At 44.1% G+C, this 18,266-nt stretch overlaps 2 protein-coding genes across 3 annotated transcripts; one reads left to right on the top strand and one right to left on the bottom strand.

The window, feature by feature from the left end:
- Nucleotides 1–888: 888 nt before the first annotated feature.
- Nucleotides 889–10,760, top strand: rab3il1 (RAB3A interacting protein (rabin3)-like 1). 2 transcript variants are annotated; one of them, XM_069162877.1, is made up of 13 exons: nt 889–945; nt 1,256–1,548; nt 4,570–4,747; nt 4,887–4,982; nt 5,411–5,488; nt 5,741–5,977; nt 6,151–6,273; nt 7,428–7,556; nt 7,648–7,760; nt 7,994–8,017; nt 8,413–8,512; nt 8,612–8,678; nt 8,825–10,760. In XM_069162877.1, exons 2-13 carry the CDS (start codon nt 1,340–1,342, stop codon nt 8,908–8,910), a joined length of 1,440 nt encoding a protein of 479 aa, XP_069018978.1. In that variant the 5' UTR covers nt 889–945; nt 1,256–1,339; the 3' UTR covers nt 8,911–10,760. The 2 variants fall into 2 exon arrangements, with proteins under 2 accessions (XP_069018978.1, XP_069018979.1); XM_069162878.1 differs by lacking the exons at nt 889–945; nt 1,256–1,548; nt 6,151–6,273; nt 7,994–8,017 and having other exon boundaries at nt 4,575–4,747.
- epx (eosinophil peroxidase) lies at nt 10,754–17,254 on the bottom strand. The gene is made up of 17 exons (XM_069162876.1): nt 17,186–17,254; nt 17,018–17,099; nt 16,838–16,928; nt 16,537–16,712; nt 15,804–15,936; nt 15,577–15,706; nt 15,304–15,510; nt 14,259–14,625; nt 13,948–14,108; nt 13,601–13,859; nt 13,352–13,522; nt 12,995–13,232; nt 12,697–12,908; nt 12,445–12,609; nt 11,906–11,989; nt 11,686–11,782; nt 10,754–11,455 (listed from the first exon to the last, which is right to left on the bottom strand). Exons 1-17 carry the CDS (start codon nt 17,201–17,203, stop codon nt 11,398–11,400), a joined length of 2,649 nt encoding a protein of 882 aa, XP_069018977.1. The 5' UTR covers nt 17,204–17,254; the 3' UTR covers nt 10,754–11,397.
- Nucleotides 17,255–18,266: the final 1,012 nt, after the last annotated feature.

Below are 18,266 nucleotides of genomic sequence, written 5' to 3'. Positions count from 1 at the left end.
AAACAAGACATGAGGTGCAACTCAGATAAGTTAATTATTGTATGACCCACAATTTAGGATTTAAACATCCCTGTTGAGCACTGTTCCCATACTAAATCAACTCAAATTAATATTCATTTTCTACTTAAATATTAGTTGAATTATTCGTTTTTCTCATTATATTGATTGATGAAATATGGCACTACCTCTGAAGGGAACTTTGCACAGCTAAACCAGAGGAATGAAAAATCTGAAGGTCACAATAGGTCAAGATTTCACACTTACCACTGAAAAGCTCTGGCCATCGTACTCTCTGTGGCTCGAGATGTGTGGCGGCAGCGTCCAGCGAGAATGTTGGAGAAAGGAGAGCAGGAAAAGAAAAAGAGAGCAAGGCACTCCTAAACCTCCGGTCACTTGATGTGTTAATCTGTTTCTGCAACAAAGCTGCATTGTGAGGGCCGGGTCCTGTTAATCTGAACAAATCTGAGGGCAGAAGAGAACCCACACTGCCACAAATAGGCTGGTTCGAGGCATGAATGCTTAAAATCAGGAATATAATTCACTGAACCAAAAAAAAAATTCATGAAAGTCTGATTCATCGTTTCAAAGTTTAACACACATGCTTCTCTCTACTTCTTCCTGTATCAAACACACACCTCTGGACATATTCCCATCTCTGGATTTGATTTTTTTTCTTCCTCCATTTGAAGCAGCATTCACTATTTCATCCTGCAGACTCCCGGTCAGGTGTGTGCGACGCCCCCTGCTGGAAAGAATGTGTACAGCTGAGTGGTTACTGGTCAGAAGGTGTTAGTGATTAACCCTTCCTGTCTCACCAGGAGGCCAACAGCAGGGCGAAGTGCAGAGTTTGGTGAACTGAGCTCTCAAGATCAAAGCCGAATTTCTGATGTTTTTTCAGATTTTTGGTGCACTGGCAACAACCGAGAATCACTTTTGTCCTTTGTGGTGAGTGTATTCTATTTGTTTTTTGCCTTTAAGGCGTCCCAGAGTATACATTTATCACACTGTGTGATACTCTTCCTTAGTTATGTTTACTCTAAATAGCTCAAAGACATAAATTCCTTCAGCATGACAACCTGCAAAGAAAAGAGCCTGACCTCATCTAGCTGTGCAGTATTCAGAGAGGAAAGACGTGTTTTAGTTATAGTTTAAACTCGTCACAGGTCACGGCTTGTCCTGCGGAAGACTGGATTAACTTTGAGTTTTTGTGTGATTTTATGTTGCAGTATGTAACTCTGTCTTTTCTGTATCTTAGGAACTGAACACACTTTTACTAACTAGATCTTTACTGAAGATATCCAGCAGCTTCTGATGAGTCTCTGCACTGCCTGAGACACACATGGATGCCTTCGAGGGGATTCACAGTGTCCAGATTTCCTCCTCTCCACCTTCCTCAACTTCATCGAGCCCGGGATATGAAGTCCTCACGGTGGGGAGGTCTGGAATAGCAGTATACTCCTCTGCAGTGTTTTTTGGGACACCTAATGTGCCTGTAGTAACACACAAGTCCAGCCCAGTCACTGAGGAGGGAGGCTGTGTTGTTGGACGGTAAGTGTTAAAGATGAGTCTGATCTGACCTGCGTGGGGCAAACATCAAAAAGTGTTGTTGTTTAAAAAGGCAGCCAGAGGGTGTGCTGTGTTGTTAACTTTATGAAATTAGCTAGATGCCTTATATTGAACACTATACTACACGCTTAAACAGAGCTTTAAGGACATTAAGATAATGCATTATATTTGTTTTCTGCACAGAAGACACATGTTTGTATCTACACTCCCAACAGTCTGTCAAAGACTATTCTGCCCAAATCCTCTGGAGATATTTGTTTAATTTAGCATATTATCAAACAACACAAATCCTTGAGAAGAGGTGGTTCTGTTGGACAACCGGTCAGTCCAGCTCCAGTACTAAGAAACATGCATGAAGAATCATCTAAAGTTTACAGGGCCGATGAAGTATTTCGCCGCTCTCTCACAACTCCTGCTCTTTGTGAAGGAGTTTCCCTTTCAGGGTTGTTGATGCTTTCATCTCTAACCATCACGTCATGGCGTAAAGTCTTGCGGCATGTAAAGTGGCAAACAAATGTCTATATTTATTCATTGGGTAAACTCCAACCATCTTAGGCACGCTTTGCATGTCACCGCAGCACAGGCCAGCACACAGATGCAGATGTAGAGCTGCGGCTGGAGGCGTGTGGCGGTCAGACCAGGACTTGTTTTGATTTGACTTTTGGTCTCTAATAGAGGCGACAGCAGAGATCGGACAGGAAATGAGGGGAGAAGTAGAGGTGAACCCACACAAGGCATGCTGAGATTATATGCAGGGTGTCTTAAACTCCTGAGTCACCAGCGTTCCCAGAGGAGTCTGTGACTTCTCAAGAGTTTCAAAAAAAAAAAAAAAAAAAATCAGATCATGTGTCCACCGACAGTCATTTTTACACAAACACAAAATATGAACACAAAAGTTTGAGGAATCTCCAACACACACCTGCACAAGTTCACCGACTAATTCTAGAGGTAAGACGTTTTATGTCATTAAATATATTTTATATTCATTTACTTTTTGATTAATGTTCATTTCGGTAAAGTGTAAATTATCATCTCCTGTATGATTGCAATACTCAAGTGTTTTTAATATCTGTTTATAGCAGAGTGTCTCCAAAAAAAAAAAAAAAAAGCAGCCCTGCAGCCCTGAAAGCGCCAGACTTGATGCTTAAAAAATATATATGTGTAACTCCACAAACTAAACATCTGGCCTTGAGAGGTGCTCCATCAGGCCGGGCTGAGCTCTGGTAGGACTACATGCTGCCTCGGCTCTGTGTCCGGACAGGATATATATATGTGTGTGTGTGTGTGTGTGTGTGTGTGTGTGTGTGTGTGTGTGTGTGTGTCTCTCTCTCTCTCTGTCTCTCTCTCTCTCTCTCGGGGAGTGGATGCGCTGTCATGTGACCTGCAGAAAAGAGGGCAGAGGCAGAGGAGACACTCGTTTTTCTTGCCTGGAAGTAATGAGAAGAAACTGACCAGATATTTTTTTGTTAAAATTAACCTAAACCGGCGTTACCCCTGAGCGTCATCGTTTTGTGGCTGCTGCTGTTGTTGTTGTTGTTGTTGTTGTTTGTCTACGTCAGCGTCCGCATTCCTGCGCTCTGATTTAAAACGTCTGGGATTAGTTTCACTGAAACTCGCCAGCGTTTGCTCGGTTTGTACAATATTTGTACATTTAACAACAACAACAACAACAACAGCAGCGGCGGCCGCGGGAAAGCGGAGGGGGAGAAGCTGACGGACACACGGACAGGAGGGGAAGGCTGCTCCGCTGTCCCGGACGCTGACAGGGTAAGAGCGGATAGAAAAGACGAGACCTGTCCGTGGTAAAAAAAAAAAAAAAGTTGTAACGGTTAGCTCACAAGGCTAGGCAGCTAAAAGCCTGCTCATGTCTGCTTTAATTTACCTGCTTTGACCTGGACTTTAACCGCAGCTTGGAGATGGAAGTTACTGCGACTAACAATGCGGGCTCTGGTGCTTTGAATGTTGGGATTGTTGATGCAGTATCACAGGGAGACAAAACTGCGGTCCGGGGTCCCTCCGGGGTCTGAAGCGTTTTTTTTTTTTTTGTTTTTTTTTACAGCTGGGAACATCATGTGAGACACACCAGAGTTGGAAAGAGGATGTTTTAAAAATTTGTCGGGCGTAACTTCTGGTGTAAAAATGAAGGATAAGCAAATATTTTCTTGAAAGATAGATGGAAACACGTTATGTTGACATGTCGGAGTGGAAAAAGCGCAGATGCAAATAATAAAACGCATGAAGTCTGAATCTCATTGAGCTGCTTCATGGTCGGGGGTCTGATATTGTGCAGGCTGGCTTCCTGTTACACTTTCATGGCTCATTGGGACATTTCATTACATTGGCGCCGTTGTTAATGTTAGTCTCACAAATGTCACTATCAGTCGATTAGTTGATCCACAAATGAATCAACTATTTTTATAATCTATTAATCATTTAGTTGCTAAAATAATTATGATTAATGCTAAAAAATTCTCTGATTCCTTTGGTAAATGTTAATATTTTCTGGTTTCCTTTAGTCCTCCGTGATAATAAACAGAATGTCTTTTGGTTGTTAACTTTTGGTCGGGAGAAAACGGGACATTTTAGGCTGCACCTTGGGCTTTGAGAAACAGAAAGAAAACATTGATCATTAATAAAAAAAAAAAAAAGAATAATAATTTGCAGCACTAGTCACCACTCGGATGTCTGCTGTGAAAAAGATGTATAGATTCCAGTTGTTTTGTATGAATTACACGGATCACGTCAACATCCAGCGGTGTTGTGATGGAAACTATTTCACTGAAAAGCTTGAATACAACAGTATATTATAAATAGATACCAGTGGATTAGCTTTGTAAACAGGGTGGGCACACTGGACACACCTGTCAAGGTAACGTGACTCAAAGCATCACTGACTGCATCCTCCGAAACCAACATACGGCTGAATTGACGCCTCTCGCTGTCACAGTTTTGACAGAAATTGGCGTTTGTGTTGATGATATGTTTTTGTGTCGTCCTGTGAAGGTTGGTAGATCTGGATCCAGAGTCCAGGGTGGAGGGAGGAGGCCAGGCGGGGCCCACCTCAGGCAGAGGTCATGGCCAGCTATCCCGGCTCCGCAGCTCCTCGCTGGAGATCAGAGAGAAAGAAATTAGAGAAAAGGGGTCAGAGATCCTCAGGGAACAACTGGACGCTGCAAAGAAGGTGTTGTAACCTACTTTCTGCTCACACCCACAGACACACAAAAGATAGTGTGACCTGGAAGAAAAAAAGGAAAAAAGTTGACAAAGCAAATGTTCTTCCTTGTTAATGTGGTTGTGACATTTTCTCCTGCACATCTCAGGAACTGAAACTAAAAGACAAAGAGTGTGAGCGTCTGTCGCAAGTCAGGAATCAGCTGGAGCAAGAGCTGGAGGAGCTGACCGCCAGTCTGTTTGAGGTCAGCAGTAATTGTCACTCTCTGCTGAGTCCACTATAATTTTGACAGATGATGATGATGATGATGATGATGAGGGAAGCGAAGTTGTGCTGTCAAAAGTCACAATCTTATTCAGCCTGCATCCCTCAGTGCCAAAACAACCAAGTTGTAGCAACAACTTCGATATAATTAAACCTTTTCAGGCAACATGAGCTTGTCTGAAAATGGATACCTGTGTATATATCCAGTAAACATAAAGCAACATTAAGATTAAATTAAAAGGATGTTTCCGTTCACCTGAGTATAACTTGAATATTCACCCCCTTTTTGTTCTGTTTTTAACTGTTGAGTGTTTCCCTTTGTTCACCAGGCACTCACTAACTCTGTCTCTGTGCTGAGCAGGTAGTCGCTTTATCAGATGTTCCATGTTCTGATCTACTTTTCAACAGGAGGCTCATAAGATGGTGCGTGAAGCGAATGTCAAACAAGCAACAGCAGAGAAACAACTGAAGGAGGCTCAGGGGAAGGTGAGTGAAGTTGTTTGACTGTGTGTCTTAACTTCTGTTAAAACAGCTGAATGAGTCTCAGGACACTTTGTCCTTTAACAATGCCTGCGTGGCACCTAAGCTATTTCTGAATCTACTCTGATTTGTGTTTAAAAAAGGCTTTTAATCAAAGGTTTTTATTTTTTATTTTTAGTATGACGGTTATCTACAAACAATGAAAAGACATAAATAGCCTTTTTTTTTTCTTTCTTTCTTTCTGTGTCTGACTTCCAGATTGATGTTCTGCAAGCGGAGGTGACGGCGCTCAAGACTCTGGTGCTGACGTCCACACCTTCTTCACCAAACCGCCAGCTGCATCCCCAGCTGCAGTCTTCAGGCACCAGAGGAGCGTACAAACATGTCGGGGGCCACAGCCGCAACAAGAGCGCCAGCGGTGCCTTTCCATCCTCACCTGGAAAACCAGAACCGTCATCAGTAACCATTCAGCCTGCGGCCAAAGAGGACCGAGAGGTAACCTGGTAGCCTTCAAGTATGTTTCTGTGACGTCTGGATTCCTCCTCTTGCGGCTCTTACTGCGTTTTCCAGTCACTCTTCTCTTTGCTTATTGTTTTTCCTGTCTATCGCTGCTAACCTCTCCCCGACTTGACCTTCCTGTCCGTGTGTGGCGTCTCTTCCTCTCTCAGCCTGCCGCTCCGGCTCTCCTCTCTCTGATTCTCTGCCTGGTTCCTGGCCAGGCTGTCAGTGCGGCCCATGACCCTGATTATTGGCAGGGACAGGGGGAAGGGCGAGGCACTGACAGCAGACAGGTAACTTCCATCCCTTCAACCTGACCTCATAAACCTTTTAATAATCAGCTGCTGGCACGGTTTTCTGTAATGATCCGTATTTATGCACCCGTGGCCGTATTTTCTTCCCCAGAGGTCTAAGTGGTCTCCGTGAACCTCAGAGTATGATCAGTCCAGTCTGACGGCATCTTAATCCAGTTCATCAAAGACAAATTGACCAGTCAGGAGTATTGAATCTTTTTCTGTGTGGCTGTAAGATGAACATGAGATGAGCTAGCCAGCCATCTCTGTTGAAAGCATCACTAATAATTACTGCTAATATCAGTCTGTTAAAGATATAACTGTATTTGTGTCCGTGTCTGACAAAAAGGCAAAAAAAAAAATTGCAGAACAGAAATGGCAATTTTCAACCATAAAATGTCTTTCTCAGTACATATCATGGTTGTGATTTTTAAAACATATCTTGGATAAAGCCTCATCAAAAATGTTTATCGTGTGTTTAATAATCAAAATGATACACTGCTTCATGATATCAGCTTTAAAAAAAAAAAAAATCTGTCAGTCTGTAGGCTGTAGTGAGAGTTGGTTCTTTTAACTCCATCTCATCATTAGTGGATACCGAGCATTTCTTCATACTTCCTTCAAATCCCTGTTTACACAAGGAGCAGCCTGGATGGAAGTCTTACTTTGAAAACATGTTCTTTAATCGTCTGAAAGTCTACAGCGGGGGGCAGAATATTTATTTTGAATATTTGAGGAGCTGCTACAGACATTCTAACCACCAGAAATGCGAACAGCAAGATGTCCCTTTCAAATGCAGAGTGTCTTTATGCTTCTTTCATGAAGTGTGTGCACAGCTCCTCTCTGGATTTATAATGATGTTTCTACAACAGCCTTTTAAAGCCATGATTTGCGATGCCTGTCCTGAATCTAGTGGATAGTAAAGTTCCTAATTCAAATTTTATATTTAATTGTTTGTAAGTTTATTGGTCAGTAATACCACAGATTTGAATATATATTGTCGAGCTGCTGGGAGGTCAGATTCTCCTTGTACCAGACTTTTTTTTTTTTTTTTATCCTTCCAGAGCAGAATTCAGCCAGCTCACCTTGTCTTTGTGGATTACTTTTGGTCATTTTCCTGACAGAGTGAATGATGGTTTGTTTTCTCTGTGCAGATGGACTCGGTTCTGTTTGCAGAGTTTTTGATGTGGAAGGAACATTCGAGTCTGGACCGCTCCTCCGCCTTCCTGAGTCGTATTTACAGAGAAGACATCGGACCCTGCCTCTCCTTCACCAGATCGGAGGTCAGACTCTCCCTGCTTCTCTGTACAGTCACCACGCTGATGCATTTGTGTTGAAGTAATGTTTTCATTTAGTGATTGCTGTTGTCCACAGTTGTCCCAGCTGGTTCAGAGCGCAGTGGAGAACAACTCTCTGACTATCGAGCCTGTGGCCATGTCGGCTCTACCGATGGTTAAAGCCTCGGCTGTAGAGTGTGGAGGTCCTAAGTGAGTTAGCACGTCTATACTTAACTGTCACCCTGTCCTCTGTTTCACCACTTACTGCTACACAATATGGTCAATTCAACACTGAACAGTCACTCTTATTTGGTTTTGGTTCCTTCACTGATGATTTATGATCGTAGCTGAAGCCTTTTCACTGCCTTACCTTGTATCTGAGAGTGGTTTAATTCATGGGCACATTTCTAATCACTGTCTGATCTAAAATCTTTTTTTTTCAGTGGCTTTAGGGCTGCAATAGAGACGTAAGTCCTCTCAGGAGCCAATCATCCATTCAGCTTTTCACTAACTCATTACTGTGGCATGGAGTGAAGTCTGTCTATCCAGATGTGTGGAGAGTTGGAAACAAATCTGCAAATGAATGTGCTAAATAAGATCCTGCATGTGTCCTGGGTTTACATTATTGCACCCTCCAACCATTTCCTCTTGCCTCGTCTTTCTGTGACTAACTCTCTCTGATCGTGCACCTCTTCTATCCTAAAGTGTGTTTCCACCTGGAACGTGCTCTGCTTCATTCAAAGTTCAGATGTTTAGGTTTCTTTGCTGAATACATGAAGATCTGTAACTCGTTTAATGTTTGCTGTCTGATGATTGAGTGTATTCATGTGTATTTTTTACCACTGATCTTCTTCTCTTGCAGAAAATGTGCGTTAAGCGGCATGTCACGGCTCTGCCGACATCGCATTAAACTCGGCGACAAGGGGAGCTACTATTACATCTCTCCATCCAGCCGAGCGCGGGTAACGGTCACTTTTCTTCTGTAACCTTCATTAGAAACACTTTTGTTGCTGCTGTTTAGCGCTGCTACATGTGGCCTTGTCCTTGTTTCACCTTTCTAGATCACAGCTGTCTGCAACTTCTTTACTTACATCCGGTACATCCAGCAGGGCCTGGTGAGACATGATGGTAAGTTAACACGGACAAACTGCACGTTTGCATTTGAAAACTTGTGAATTTATTTTAGGTCTTCGTTGTCTCTTTTGGTTCTTGCTTGCCAGCAGGGATGTTTTCCTCGGCAGCTGACAATTTTTTCTTTTGTTGTCCTCGTCCAGCGGAGCAGATGTTCTGGGAGGTGTTGCGCCTTCGCAGAGAGATGACCGTGGCCAAGTTGGGTTTCTACCACACCGACCAGGGCTAGAGGACCCGACAGTGCACTGAACCAGCCAACAGGATGCCATGATCCCAGGACCTTGATTACTCAAGAGAAGTCTGGGGTAACTGTGGTCACACACAGGTCTCAGATCAGTTTTTGATCAGGTTGTACAGCAGTAGTGCTGCAGCAGCAGAGGTCAACCAACAAGGGAAACAGAAAGTGTTCATGTGCCACTTTATGAAATGCAATGAGACAATTAGAATAAAACCAGCAGGAAAAACATAAAAACAACATGGTGGTGAAGATCGTGTTACTCCCAGAAATGTTGAATGTGTTTTTCTATTGTACCACATGCCAGAAAATTACAGTACCACACTAAAGTTTGGGCACCCCTGCTCATGATTTTTGTTCCCCTTGATTAGATGATGAACTGATCTCCAAACGGCATGAAGTTAAAGATTGAAAAATTCTTTGCAACATTTTAAGGAAAATTATTCTAGTTTCCAAGTAAAAAAAAAGAAGGGGTCACCATGTAAATGTTTGGGCACCCAAAGAGATTTGAGCACTGAGATAATCTTAATAAGATTATTAGGCCTATGGATTGTTCACCGATGTTGGTAGGGAGGCAAATCTGAACTCTTCATAAATACTCAAACCTTGTCCCACCTCCTCCTGAGCAACTGCCTAGCTCTCTGAAATGTAAAATGAAGGTTGCCCACAAAGCAGAAGACGAATATAAAATATAGCAAAGCATTTACAGGTAGCTAGAGGATAGGTAGTCCTCAGTTTGTAATAATTTTTTAGAAATGGCAGTTAACAGGAAGCATGGAAGTCACACTGAGGTTTGGCAGATTAACAGTGAAATAATAGTTTAATAGTTCTCAGCGAATACCAAAGTATTATTGCTTGAAATGACTGTCCCTATTATTAAGTTCTGACCATATCTGGGTGCCCAAACTTTTTTGTTGTTGAAACTGTCAAAGATAATAAAAAAATAAAAAAACAAGTTAACTTTCTTTGACGTATTAAAGAAATATGTCACCTTTATCTTTATCCCTTTTGGTAATCAGGTCACATTTCACTTGTCTTGCTATGCGTGCCATGTTTCAGGTATTAGTCTGTTGAAATCATGAGTAGAATGGAAGCAGATACAGTCTTTAGTTGTTGTTTTTTTTACCTCAAGTATTACAGCTATGTGATGTAATAGTTGTATTGTTTTCACAGAGCAATGATTTGCGTTTCTTTACTTTTACATGAATACAATGTTGTCTCGCATTTCTGAGCTACTTTCAGTCATCAGCTCAAACACCACAGCCAAGACCTTTGAGTCTTAGCATGGCCTCGGTTTTATTGATGCACTCTTGCACTTCCTGTTCTGGATGCCTTGTATAAAAACACAAAGCAGTCACCTTCAGCCTCTTGCAATAAACAGCTTCATGTTAGGCCTGTACCTAATAATCACATGTATTATTAATAAATTCATGATTACACCTCCTCACTCAAAATAATGAGAGCTTTACAGTGAACACAGAAAATAAGAGCTTTGATACAGGTGATTGTAATATGTTTCAACTGTAGTTTTGCACGTATGCAGCAAAACAGTATGTACATACAGTTAAAAGCCATAAATGAATTTGCATGAATGCAGAACTTAGCCATATTACACAATGTATGCTGGTTGTACCTCATAGTATAGATTTATTTTTAAAAGCTTTTTTTTTTTTTCTTTTTTACAGAAAAATCTTCTGCAAGTAAAAAAATGAAGAATATCATGTGAGAAAGTGCAATAACTGTTTCTTAGCCTTAAGAAGGGCTTTGAGGTTCCTAACCTCGGTATATTGATGATTAACTGTAAACACTCCAATAAACACAAGGCATTGTAGCCCAACTCTAAACCTTTGTACTGTGTGTCATTTACAGGTCCTGATTGTACAAAATCAGATGAGTCATCGCTGTAATTAGCTTAAACCCCGTACAACCAGATGACACGGATGTGTTTCACTCAGGCCATGCTGCTGATCTGTTCGGCAGTTGCCCAACAGGTTTTTTTTAAGCAGGAAACGGGCACAGTGATACCTAGGAAATACTGAGACCACGTCCCGCTCAGAGGGGCTTTACGGTCTGAAAATCTGTTTTTGGAGCAGACATTCCAGTAAGATTTCTAGTTTCCGGATTGAAAAGAGTTCTGTAAGCCTCTGTTTTTCTGGCCTAGTACAGATTTAATAGACCTTAATAAACAGTTTGACTTGGAGCTTATGAATGAGCCCCGTCAGACTGAGCAGTGTTGTAATGTGTAGTCAGAGGACAGAAGATGATGTCATAGGTAAACACGGCCCTGGTATCTACATCAGAGGTCAACAACAGCAATACTTATTAATGAAACATGGGTGTGTTCGGCCTGCGGTTCGGATGCGTAGCTGTTATAAATTAAACAGACAAAACATTCTGCTACCGTAGTGAGTTAAGACAGCTCGGAGGACGTTAAGATATTTATCAGAGGAATATCAGAACAAAAACTGACCAAAGGTTTGATTAACTTTTCTCCTGGCAACATCTGGCAGTGACCAACTCTTCTGTCTTGGAGAAATACCTGCAAGGAACAAAAAAAAAACAACACTTATTCTTATTGAGTCGTGTTTTTGTTGTTCAGGGATGAACACTTTTTACAATATGTATTTTACGTGTTATTCCCCTAAATATGCATAGCTCTACTAGGCACTTATAAATATGTGTTTGTCTTACTTTTAGGCTGTCGCGACATCAGTCATGTCGTGTTTGTATATTGTATGTGGATATTGATTTCTGCCTTCAGTGGCTCACCTTCGATAACAGATCATGATCATCCCCAGCATGGCCGTGCCGCCAATCACCACGATCACTGCGGTGACGATGGAGACGGCGGACAGCGAGGAGGGCTCTGGATCACGGGAAGAGATATTAGAGCTCAGAACCGAGACATAACAGTCTGTATGATACGTCGCACATGTCGAAATGTATGAAACAACAAGGTAACATGGGTTTTCAATAGATATGAACCAACCTGAGCAAATAAAGGACCCTGGTATGTTGAGACACTCCAGGTGTTTTGGACAAGGAGAAATCAGGTCTTCACATTCATTGATATCTGCAACAGTCAGCCAAAAACAAAACATATGAATGAGAAATAAAGTTTGCATCCATACGGGTTTTTTTTACAGTTGTTTTACGGAAATCCAATATATATGCATACCTATTAACATAATTGATTAAAGTAAACAGTGAAAAATGTTTGAGAAATGGAAGACAAGACAATTACATCACGTTTATTTGGTAGTAAGTAGTGAATTCCATGACGGAGAAATCACGCGATAGTATTGAAATGGATCTTGTGTGACTGAAGCTGCTGTTTCCAAGTTCAAGAAAGAACTTTCAACTTGACAACTGACATTTGAAGAGTTTTGAGTCTCATCACATTTTCAATATCAGCACAAGACGATATCCAGAAGAAATTCACCTTTGAAATCACACCGTGAGAAATACTGAGAAACATCACGGTATGTGTTCAAGTCATGGCACCAGGCCTCTGTTTAGCCTCAGTACCTTGACATGTTGGGGGTGCGGGGCTCCACTGCTGGCTGTTTGGATCACAGCTGATAGATGAAGAGCCCAGCAGCTTGAAGCCAGAGTGACACTGATAGACAACCATGGAGTTACAGAGCACAGAGTAGCCGGATTGAATCCTGGGTATCGGGCCGCAGCTGGGATCTGAGGTAGAGAGGTCAGTGAAGGAAAAAAAAACAACAACAACCGACAACCCTGATTTCATACTCGGCATCTTTTCCACCTCCTCACCTGCGTCCGGTTCTTTCCAGGGGCTGAGGTCGAGGTGGGGGATGAGCGGGTGGGAACAGGCCAGCATGTCCTCGGGGCTCTCAGTGCGTGAGAACGGGTCAGCGGGGACGTGGATGATGTGGCTGTTGTCACAGATGATGCGGGACAGGGAGACGGTGTGCAGATTTCTCCTCTGGTCGCTGGTGAACACTCCTTCCCTCTCCCACCAAAACCTTTGGCGGCAAAGTCAGATTCAGATTTCTTAGCTGCACGAGTCATAATAGTCATAACTTTGATTTAATCATTATTTCAGCTTCACCTGTCCCCGTCTCGCAGTGCTCTGAACTGTCTGGCCAGCAGGCAGGACAGCAGCGGTCCCACTCGGCCTCCAGGCAGAGCGGGCTCAGAGATGGCCCCCATCCACACATCGATGTTGTGCGGGGTCCCGTATAAGAGCTGGAATTTGTGTGCCAAACTGAAGTTACTGAGAACGTTGGCCAGTTCTGACGTAGTGTTGGGAACAGAGAGGCCACAGAACCTTCGCCATGAGTTGTATCCTGTTGGCATGAGATGAACCGGGGGGGGGGGGGGGGGGGGGGGGGGGGGTTGTTAAAGGTCCGGTGAAGGAACTGCTGATACTAAAAGAAGAGCATTTTAATAGAAGAAGGCTCGCTACCGGGCAGGCCGTGGTCCCGGCCCCTCTGGAGGTTAAGGGCCCCGAGGTCCAGAGGCATCCCTCCCTGTGCCTGAAACAGCCTCTCTGTCAGCTCCTCCACCATCATCTGACCTGGAGTCTGCAGCTTGGCTGGAGACAGCAACAGGCCGCGCAGCACGGGGTCGATACCGCCTGAAACGCCGCGAGGAAATGAAATACACAAACACAAGGTAACACATGCACCGCAACTATCACAGCGTCCTTCTTTACCTTCCTGCACAACCCTCCACGAAGCAAACAGCGAGTGATGCAGCGGAAGCGGCGGATACTGGGAGTCGGTGGTGTATCCCGGTCCCAGCCTGTTCACCACGGGCTGCACCGTGACGTGAGCAAAACGAAACGCAGCAGTTGCAAATATGTTAGCAATGCTGGGATCCGCGTCTTGATCATAACCCTGGTAGGGGGGCACTAGACGAGACGTGGTGCTCTCACCGAGGACCCGCGGCAGGTAGTGGTCCCACGTCAGGATCTGGAAAGATAAAGAACACGGGTCGGAGCGATGAGGACGCCGACAGAGGCAGATGTGACGACTGTCCGGCCGAAGGTGCAGCTGATACCTGGTGAACGGCTCCTATGATCTTGCGGGCCTCCTGATAGAGGGTGTCGGGGCTCCAGTGGAGGTTGAGCAGGTGCAGCTCTTTGACCAGTCGGTTGTGCTCTCTCAGAAAGAGCGTGTGCAGCGCGATCAGTCCCAGATGTTCGTTGGCTCTCGAGTCACCTGGGAAACGTGAATCATGAGCAAAGGCAGCTGCACTTAGGGCCTGTCGAGAGGAGAGGAGAGGAGAGGAGAGGAGAGGAGAGGAGAGGAGAGGAGAGGAGAGGAGAGGAGAGGAGAGGAGAGGAGAGGAGAGGGGTTCACTGCACTCACCAGCTCGAAAGCAGGATGTTGCGTTCTCCCTGTGCGTCGATCGGTCTGATTCCCCTGAGGTGGTGGAGTTGCGGGGGCCGCAGGGGTCCAGGTGAGCCTGCAGGCGAGGCAGGAAGGGCATGTAGGCCAGCTCCTGGTCTGAGTGCTGCAGGTTGAGGGACATGGAGCCCAGAGGAGAGGAGCCGTTTCTGAGAGCGGAGGCCAGACTGGAGGAGCTGCCGTACACCATGCTGCCATCTACGAAGGAGGTGATGGCGTTGAGCTGCTCGCGGTGGCGATGAGGCAGAACTCCAGCACCGCAGCTGGGAGCAGAGCGGAAGAAAGGCATGCAACTCTGGACGCCGTAACGAGGGTCGGACAGGGGGATCTGGGAAACGGAGTCAGGTGTTTTACACAGCTGCTGATGTGGAAAAAGAGGATGCTCACATTTCAACCAGTTATTTTTTTTTTTTTTACAGTAATACTGGATGGGAATTAAAGAAAGAAGAAACTGTCATGAAAGTATTGACCTTTTCTTTCGAAGTGATTTCATTGAACAAACGACAGTGTGAAACAATCACGTCAACTATTTATAAAATATCTTAAAAGAGCAAAAAGCATCTAAGTTGTTGTTTCCCCAATCTGAAAAGGGGTTCATCTGTTTTATTCTAAAATACACACTACTATCTTGAGAGATGTTGTAATGATGCATGTTAAAAAGGATTACAACTGCCTTTATTCTGGCTCCGTCCTTACTATGACTTTCTGGCTGACAATAAACAAGAATTCTTTCTAAATAAAACTTATTTGAAATATACTTTAAAAAAAAATACTTAACATTGGGATGTTTTCTTTCCTTTTCAAAGCATAAAATCATTTTATAACAGTTGCGAGTCCTACGACAGGTCGCAGGAAAACATTGATTTGCTTTAAGGTGTAATAATGGAACCATTGTCTTAGAGGGTAACAGCCAACGACTGATAGAGTTTGCAGGTCATGTTCACAGCTTTAGTTAAAAGTACACACATTGAATTAAAAACCACGGAACACCGACAGTGAAGCACACCTGTATGGGGTAGCAGGGCGTGTCCCGGTTGCAGGTGTGAGTGCAGTCAGCTCCGGTCTTGAAGGCGGCTGTACTCGGGCTCTGAGGCGTTAGCACCATGTCGTGGTCTATCCACTGACCCCAGTCCACCAGCAGGTGGGACAGAGTGGAGTCCACGGAGATGTTATCATTGTGAGTGAACAGCACGTCCTGCGACACGAGCCTTACCTGGACAACAAACAAAGGTGAGGAGTGGTGGGGTTACAGCAGCCGACGGGACGGAGGGAGACTTACTGGAGGCAGGCTGACGTTGTGGTAGGTGCGTTTCGGGTCCCAGCCTCTGGGCGACCCCCACACGTCCTCGTACTCTGGAGGCAACCAGCGGGAGTACGGGATGTTAGCAGCCCCCCATCTGGGATGTTGTCTGAACAGGACGACAAACACAACAGAGAGGCAGTTACCTTCAAACAGCAACAGTCAGCGCTACTATGTCCCCACATTTTCTTAATGTCAGCTCTGACCTGTTGTTGCACTCGCCTGTGACGGATCTGTAGCGCTCGGACAGACAGTCAGTCTGACAGGTGGGCGTCTGCAGCTCAGCGGAGCAGCCGGTCACCTGCAGCAGATTCTCCACATCTCCTTCACTTAGGAGCTCTGAGGGAGAAAAACAGTAAACCCAGTAAAAACCCAAGAGATATAAATTATACTTAGTAAGAGAGAGAGATATTTTGTTTAAGGTAACCTCCTAAAATTTTGGTTATGTATTTGTATGTCACCTATGGAGGTGGCTGGGACCTCCATTGGACTCCAGGAGTTTTCATACCCTCTATCAAGTTTCAGTTACCAACAGAATGGGAAAATAAATGTAACTGAAAACTGCAAATTCACAAGAAAGCTGTGTGACTGAATATTAACAATGTGCACAAATGCTGCAAGTTTCCACAGTTCTTACAGCTTTTTTGAATTTTTTTTTTGTAAAAGTGACGTAGCTGAGTGGACACCGAGGGGGGGGGGGGGGAATGAATTACAGCTTTTCTCAGTGGCTCTCAAGAGTTGAGAATAAAACAAGTGACAGAGTTTTAGAAGAGGTTTAACGTGTTAAACTGTACCCTGAAACAAACCGAGAGTGTGTAAGGTCTATAATTAACTTCCTGTTTAATTGTTCATCAGAAAAAAACTATTTTGAATGGGATAAACAGTCTGACCTGCAGGTGCAGGGACGTCTCTGTGTCGTGTTACAGCGCTGTGCAGTACCGTAAGGGTTGGGCTGCGTCATGGTGGTGGTGTAGACCATCTCTCTGATCAGCTCCACCGTGTTGTCCAGCAGCTCAGCAGCCCGGATCTGAATCCTGGTTCTGGTTTCGATCTGTTTAAACTGAGCCAGCAGGTCACTGGGTTTCAGAGCGCCTTCAGACAAAGACTTCTTCACCCTGCCAACGGCGACAGCTTTAGTCTTTAGTGCCTCACAGATTTAAAAAGGTGATTTTGTTGTGGTTCAGCATGGTGTGAAGTATTTCCACATCCATTTTTAGATCAAATAATAAAGGATATTTACCTTTCACTTGTGCGGGCGTAAGCAGCATCAGTCAGCTGGATTGCCCTCTGAAGAGCCTCGTCAACATACGCAGACCCCAGAAACACCGTTGCTGAGATTACCACAAAGGAGAACATGGGTGCAGTTAGAAAGGCTCTTAAGTGCCAACTCCTTTCAGTAGTAATCAAAGAGAAATCCTACCTGAGGTGTTGTCAAATACTTTGTTCAGTGAGGCATGTTGAGGGAACGAGAGCAGGAAGAGAGCCAGTCCAAGCACAGACACCTGAAACCAAAAGACATTTAACTGAATATCTTAACTAGAACAAGGCAAACCGACGCGTGAGACACATCTGAAGGAACTAAACTCACCATGAGTGCTGTTTCCATCTAGATCCTGTAAAGGACTCCCTTCAGGTTGAGAAAACAAATCACAGTGGCAGTATTTTCCCGCTGTGCTCACTTTGACTCATCTTGAGAGGCAGCAGGTGTTGGTGCTCGTGTCTGCCTCCAAGTGTGCAGGTTGCTATGTATACACTGGCAGCGGGGCCAACTGGTATGTGCAGAATCCCCTTATCTGTCCTTCTGGTGACAGCGAGGCAACATCAAACGATGGACTCACCGCCTCGACCAAATAACCTTTAAAAATCAAATTTACTTCTGTCCTCTCGCCCCTGATGAAAACCCTCTGTCAAATCAGTATTTCAAATAAATTAAATAATTTGAGCCGTCCCTCGGAGGAGCAGAGGATGTATGACTTTGTTGTGGTGGACCAACCAACCAGACAGAGGCGGTTGAAATATTAGATGTCCAAGTAACTTTAGGAGCAGATTAAAATGACAGGTTTGTATTTTTTTTTTTTGTAGCCAAACAGTATTTCACAATGACAAAGTAAGTTCAGTTTTGGGGGATTTTTTTAAAAATTTATTACAAATGTATCTGTGTCTTTGCCTCATGCCAAAACCTTCAATCTGATGGTCGCAGTGCCAGTGACCCAGACGGGGGGGGGGGGGGGCTGCAACATGAGGGACGCAGGGATTTGGGGAAATGACGATAAACCGAGCACGAGGATGAAAAGGAAAAAAAAAAAAAAAAAAAAAAAAAAAAAAAAAGCCATAAAGGATCAGACAGAAAGCTCTCAGTTAAATCACCGCTGAGGACGTGACTCATAAAGAGTTGTTGTGTCCAATGTGAGCCTTTAAAACTCGAATGAGAAGCAGCGGGATTCACTACGGCCGCTCTTTGATGCTCCAGGTGTGTGATACCATCGAGCGAGTCATCAGTCCCATTTCATTACACTGTTATTAGTATTATCTCTGTTGAATCACGTGACCCATCATCTACTGTGTGTGCTGGAAGAAGAGCTAATGTTGGAGAAATAGTCTGTTCTCAAAAGTGCAACCAAATATTTGACCTACAGATAAAGGGCCAGTTCAACCTCATTTCCTAATGA

The sequence above is a fragment of the Embiotoca jacksoni genome, unplaced genomic scaffold, assembly GCF_022577435.1.
Source record: "Embiotoca jacksoni isolate LCO1_2020_lvr unplaced genomic scaffold, fEmbJac1.0.p SCAF_3, whole genome shotgun sequence".
In the NCBI taxonomy this organism is placed as follows: Eukaryota; Metazoa; Chordata; class Actinopteri; family Embiotocidae; genus Embiotoca; species Embiotoca jacksoni.
Note: the sequence above shows the minus strand (reverse complement) of the source record. Positions and strands in the feature narration are given on the sequence as shown.